The sequence below is a fragment of the Poeciliopsis prolifica genome, unplaced genomic scaffold (genome assembly GCF_027474105.1).
Source record: "Poeciliopsis prolifica strain line A6 unplaced genomic scaffold, Auburn_PproV2 SCAFFOLD039, whole genome shotgun sequence".
Taxonomy (NCBI): domain Eukaryota; kingdom Metazoa; phylum Chordata; class Actinopteri; order Cyprinodontiformes; family Poeciliidae; genus Poeciliopsis; species Poeciliopsis prolifica.
The window spans coordinates 3,737,554-3,743,769 of NW_026562414.1; the positions used below are offsets into that span (position 1 = coordinate 3,737,554).

Genomic DNA, 6,216 nt, shown 5'->3' on the forward strand with positions numbered 1-6,216 from the left:
TAAAAAGTTTGAAAAAAGGCTTGAAACCAATTAATAAATGGCATAAAATAGTAAAATATAGTTATGCTCACATGACAGCGGAGGATGATGATCCATACAAGGCCAAGGATGATGGATGGACGTCCGTCTATGATGTCTGGGATGTTTATGTTCACCAGCTTGATCTAAACACAAAACGATTCTGCTTAGCATGCCGGTTATTTTTTTTTTTTCAATCACTTCTCTGAATTGTTGTGTTGCAATGTTTTTGTGAAATTAAATTTGAACAAACTCACAGATTTTTTCTTGAGAAAGTCCAGAGCCGTCTCAACGTTGGCCCTCTGCTGGAAAACTCCTCGACCTCTTTGTCTTTTCTGGAAAAACAAATCAGCAGCTTCAGCACTTTGTAGCGCATTTTCTAGTAGTTTTAGCTCTGAACTCATGGAGTCATTCCTCACCATCGACTGACCGCTCATCACTTCCAACAGGTCCAGAAGCCGTGAGCCGTCTCTGAGGTCCGAAAATAAGTCTGACACGTAGGAAGGTGAACATCTCTGAAAGATAAGAAAAGAAGTGAACCGTTAGCTTACACTGTAAAACATTTGAAGGTGGTTTAACTTTATTTGCTTGATTTTAGGTTTGGTTTTTGGACTTTGGAGTCGAAAAGTTTGAACAACTTAAATCAGTTAAGTTGTTCCAAACTAAAAAACTAAAATAAATATATTAGCTGTACTTAAAATACAGCTAACATTTTAATTATTTTAAATGTATGTTTTGCCGTGTTATTTTGTGAATATAGCAAAACCCACTTAACTGAACTGCTTCAACTGGAAACAAGTAATTCAATTAAGTTTATCGAACTTAGTTTATTAAGCTGAACAAAAATAATTTAGTTTGGTTAATTTGGTTAAACTTAATTGAAGTACTTGTTAACTATTGAAGCAGTTCAGTTAAGTTGGTTCAACTAATTTCTTTTTAGAGTGGAACAGAAACTGATTTATTGCCACACAGAAGGAGAGAAAGTGAAAGCATAACTTTCGACATGAAGGCCAACAAAAACCCTAAAACATAAATATGTTCGGGTTCTCTGAGTGTTTTGTCTGATCTCAGCGCTGAGCGTTGAGCTGCAGACAGAAACTGCTTCCAGTTTCTGAACTGAAGCAGGTCATGAGCTCAGTCCGGGTTACATGTAGTTATGAAGGGTCTGGGCTCACATTACATCTCGTTCTGCTCCACAGAAGCTCTATTAATACTCCCGTTCCATGTCAGCAGCTCGGCGACTCCGTCCGAAGGGAGTCGGCACGAGTTGCTTCACTGATCTCTGACCGGTGAGTCAGCAAGCCGAGCTGCAAACGCAGCTTTGTTCAGCTTAGCAACGGATCAGGAACAGCAAGGAGACATGCACTGGTTCGTTCTGACACAGGGTGTCATGATCCACATTAACAAATAGGCTGCTTTTTAAATCCAAAGGCAGAAAAGAGCGATGGGTTGCAGATACAAGACATATTTTGGGATTCAAATGTAACACAAACTCTGCAGATTTCTCTAGAAAACGTTTTTTTTCTGATCTAGACACAGAAAAATTGTCACGATTTTCCAACAAACCTTGGCAAGCTGAGCGTTTATCCAGTTGGTAAATGTCCTTTTCTGGATCTGCTCATGCTCCACTGTTAAAAAAAGAGAAGTAAATAGAGTATTATTCATGTTTTATGATTTCAGGTATTAATATGATGCAACGTGTGATAAGTACGCTCATCTGCTGTGATTTCCAGCTCTGCAAAACTAACAAAAATCCTTAACCAAACATCCTAATTATGCCTCATTGAACATCTGTGGATTTCTTCAACACTTGTGACACAAAAATGCTCAAACTTGAGTAAAATCAAGAGTTTAAAATGATAAACTGGACTGTTGCAGACCAATCACTCACCTACATCAGAGAAATGTTCCTTTCTAAACTCCATGTTTCTAATCTTTAGCTAATTTTGCCCATGAATTATGACTAAAAACTAAAACATGATCATTAAAACTGTTTAAATAGTTTCTTCTTCTTTCCCGCTGGTGCGGCTGGAGAGCGTTTGGCTTCCTCATTAGACTAAAGTAAATGTAAGAAGCAGGATCTGCCTGCAGGACGGGATCGCCTCCAAGACAGAGACACACATGGATACGGAGACAAACACACACTCACACACGCAGTCACTAAGCACACACTACAGAGCGAAACACACTGCAGCTCAAACTAAACATTTAAGGACTCCTACATCACTCCAATTTCATTTTACTCCAGAAAAACTTGAGCTTTTTGTCCACAAACTTGCTTGTTTTTCATAAAAATAAGCCTGAATTCGATTGAGTTTGAAGTTTTCCGTTTGTTTTGGAGCCTGCCACGGCAGATACCGCTAATTACTGGACTCCACCCTGTTTGAACAGCAAACAATAGCTAAGGTGGCACTCGCTTAATACGTTTCTCTGCGTAAAAACGAAGGCGGTAAACGTGTTTCAAGAGGAGCAACAGCAGACATGCTCAGGCACGTTCACTTTAAACTCTTTGCATCTAATTTATTTTAATTTTTATCAATCAGATGGTTCTAAACTCAGTTGTTTGTACTGAGTTTTAAACCATGGAACATTATTTTGTGAAATCCTCTAGAAAGAGAGTCTGACAGTGTTTTTATAAGCGTAAGCCCACATCATCACTCCTCCACCATCATGCTTTATTTAACTGGTAGGTTTTTATTTACACACACACACAAAAAACTTATTTTCAGTTTCATGCGTTAAGCTTTGACTTAAAGAATGTCTGCAAAACTAAACAAAAATGAGTTTCCTGTTACATTTAGTTCAGTTTTAGGGTCCGTTTTCAAAAATATTCCAATCTATTTTGACATTTAAATGTTTTTTAATTGCTTGACAGACGTAATGTTAGGGGTGCAAATGTAGAAAAAAAAAAGTTAACTTTAGAAATAAATCGCACTAAAAAGTTAAAGGTAAACTTTCAAACATTAGAAAATGTGCATTACACTTCAAACAGGCACCTTCTGTTGAGACAGTAATAGCATATTGTTGCTGCATGATTTTAGATTTTCTGTTTAACATTTACAGTAAAATAAAATGTTTTTGTTTTACTCTTAAATTGTGTCTCGAAGAATATTTCTTCTCTTTTTGCTTTTTATTAAAACAAAAAGCAAAGAATCAGACAAAGGTAGAGTAAATATAAAAATCAGTTTTCAAATCATTATTTCATTTATTAAGGGAAAAAGGCATCAAAACAATCTTATATTTCTTGCTAAAAAGTTACTTTTAAGTTATTTTTGTCTTATTTAAAACATATTAAAATATTTGCATTAGAAACCAGATAAAAATAGTTTTGTGTTTTTGCAGTGTAAGGTTTGGGTGTATCTGTTCTGCCGGTTCCTCTTGACATGCGGAATCAAATAAATGAACAGTTTTTTTTTATTAATTATATCTTCACACAGGGCCAGGTTGGTTTGGAGATTGTTTGTCATTTATATTAGAAAGAAACTAATATTTTTTGTTTTTGGTTTTCCTCTGGTGAAATCTGAATGATTTCACAACGTATTTGATGATCTGAAGCGTCGAGGCGAAACAAAAAAGCAAGAAGATAATAAATATTTGTCAAGACACTGTGTTTAAGAGCATAGATGTGTTTTATATTTTATTATAAATCATCTTAGTCGAGTTAAGTTTATTGCCCATTTCAGCGATGAGGCTGTTTTTTCCTCTTCTTGCCATTTAAAACTATCCGGCTTAATAGATTATTAGTTAAATAATTAAAATAAACAGGAAAATAACACTGTTCCCACATTGCAAAAAGTACCATTCTCAAAAAAGACAATGTCAAAGATTTTGTGTTTTTGCAGTGCAATATGTAAGTTGAGTTTTTTCACTTCTGGAGTTACAGTCTATTTTCCTGAATTACAAAATGTTAATCTCATCATATGACAAACAGAAAGCAAAAGACTAAAAAGAAATTAAAACCAGACCAAACTCTTGGCACAAAGCAGAAGATACAATAAGACTTTTTCTGTCTTTTGTTGTCATTTTCATTATTTTTGTCCAGTGTGGGAGCAGAACCAAACCAACACATGGCACAACATCACGTCCACATCCACACCAGAGCAGAAATAGCCTGACCTTGGAGGAGCATGTGGACATTGTCGATGTCCAGGGGAATGCCTCCATCGTCTCCCTCCGATCCTGAAGCCATGCTGTCTGAACTTCAGCAAACTTCTGGAAACAAAACGAATCACAGCAGCAAAATCAAAGCTGAACATTTCCATAGAATGACTTGGAGTCGACTGCTTGATTGGTCATGTCAGGAAGGCATCTAAAGCTCACACCCTGGTTTTACCGCAGACACACGCATACAAGCACACACATGCAAACTCTCCACCAAAGAGCTCAACAGTTTCTGAAATCCAGCTTCTGTTAAAAAGAGCGTACAAAAATAGACGACCTGCTCTTCAACATACCTGCAGCGCGGCCCAATATTATAACCTCTGAGAGTGGAGATTGTTCGCTCAGCTGTTCTCCTCAGCTGACACGTTGGTGAATGCCTTCAAACGCGGCGTGGCCTTTAGGCGCTCATAGCTGAGCAATGTGCCTGCTGCCCATTGGAGCTGCAAGAAAGAACAGAGAGGAAAGTCCCACCTTTTCTGCTGCAAGTCCAAATCGCTTCACAGCTCCAGATCAACTTCTTAACCCGGGCAAAAAGCACCACAAACTGCAAAAACACAAAATGGTGTCAGTATTTTCTGATGGAAGCATCTTATTGCACTCGAATGAACTTATAAGTAACTTTTCAGCAAGATGGAGGAGCTTGTTTAAGTCAAAATATTCCATATTGATTAACAAAAAGTATTGTTTCAAAACATTTTTTAAGGCAATATTGAGGAATCATTGCCTTGGACCAAACTTTCTGAAAAGTTACTTGTAAGTCCCTCAAGTATAATAAGATATTTGACCTCAAAGCTTCTGTTTTTGCAGTGCAGTCTCTGAAAGAAAAGCAAGTCTCACTTCATTTTATGTGAATTTCTTCTATGGACAGGCAGTAACGAGGAACAAGTTGAAAATAGGGAAACTGGTAAAGTTTCCCTGTGAAGCATTTATCAGAAATCGCTACAGATTCCTTTAAAATGTAAAGCTAGATCCAATAAAAATTGTACTCAGTTCAGTTCTGTTCATTTATCTAGTGCCAATTCACAACAAATCCAATTGAAAAATTAGATATTCTTCTCTATTTAAAATCCCTTTCACCTAAAGACACAAGGTTGCTTTAAATGTCTGTGTTGTTACATAGTGTCACATTTACCCTTGAGCGCTGTGCCAGAGTTTTATTTACTCCTTTGCTATGGTGAGCAGCCAGAGCTGGTAGAGAGTCTGTATGACATGCAGCAGCTGTAAACTGGGAGCTTTTGCTTCTGCAACGGCGGAAAAAGATAAACTGAATAAAAGGAGCGACAATGAACACAAGAAAAGGGACAGGTTGGCTTAATTAGTTAAAAACGTAATTATTTCTGCGATTTAATTCAAAAAGTGAAGCTCATATTTGATACATAGGAATATATTTCAGGTGTTTTTTGCTCTTTATTTGATTGATTCTGACTTACAGTTAATGGAAATACAATCATCTGTTCTCAGAAAATCACAATGCAGCCTGTGACTCATGAAAAGGGATTTTGAATGCAGAGATTTTATGCTATGACAATTCTATATTGCAAAAACACAAAATCTTACCAAGTAATTTCGGTCGAGTTTCTAAATAAATATCTTAGTACACTTGAAATAAAACAAAACTAATTTACAAGTTACTTTCAGCAAGATATATGAGCTTTTATTTAATTTAATAAGTTCTTAATATCTTAAAATTGATTTAAAAAATGAAAGTATTAGTTATAAGTGAAACAAAACATTTTGTCCCTCTGTTTTTTGTTTTTCTTTAGACACTGAATTTTGTATTTTCACAAGCTGTAGTCCATAATAATCAAAGTTAAGTAAATAAATGTTTGACATATTTCACTCTGTATGTAATGAGCCTCAGTGACTTTCATTTTTTCAAACGAATTGCTAAAATAAAATAATTTGTATTTCACTCAGATGCTGTTGTGTATCCTCCTCTTATTTTCTTTTAATCTTTTACATTAATAGAAAACTAAATTTTAATACATTTTACTAATATATATACTTTTTAAATTTGGCAAAGTCACAATATTTTTG

The 6,216-nt window shown here is 35.8% G+C and overlaps 1 protein-coding gene across 1 annotated transcript in view; it reads right to left on the reverse strand.

Moving 5' to 3' along the window:
- Positions 1-4,688, reverse strand: part of LOC129375380 (nesprin-2-like) — a 110,245-nt gene extending 105,557 nt beyond the window's left edge. Inside the window, exons 1-6 of the mRNA XM_055054413.1 lie at positions 4,473-4,688; positions 4,135-4,230; positions 1,585-1,646; positions 438-533; positions 276-353; positions 72-164 (exon numbers count right to left, since the gene is read on the reverse strand). Of these exons, the coding sequence (XP_054910388.1) occupies positions 72-164; positions 276-353; positions 438-533; positions 1,585-1,646; positions 4,135-4,207 (402 nt within the window). The 5' untranslated portion in view covers positions 4,208-4,230; positions 4,473-4,688. The remainder of the gene's footprint in view (positions 1-71; positions 165-275; positions 354-437; positions 534-1,584; positions 1,647-4,134; positions 4,231-4,472) is intronic.
- Between the last annotated feature and the right edge of the window lie 1,528 nt (positions 4,689-6,216).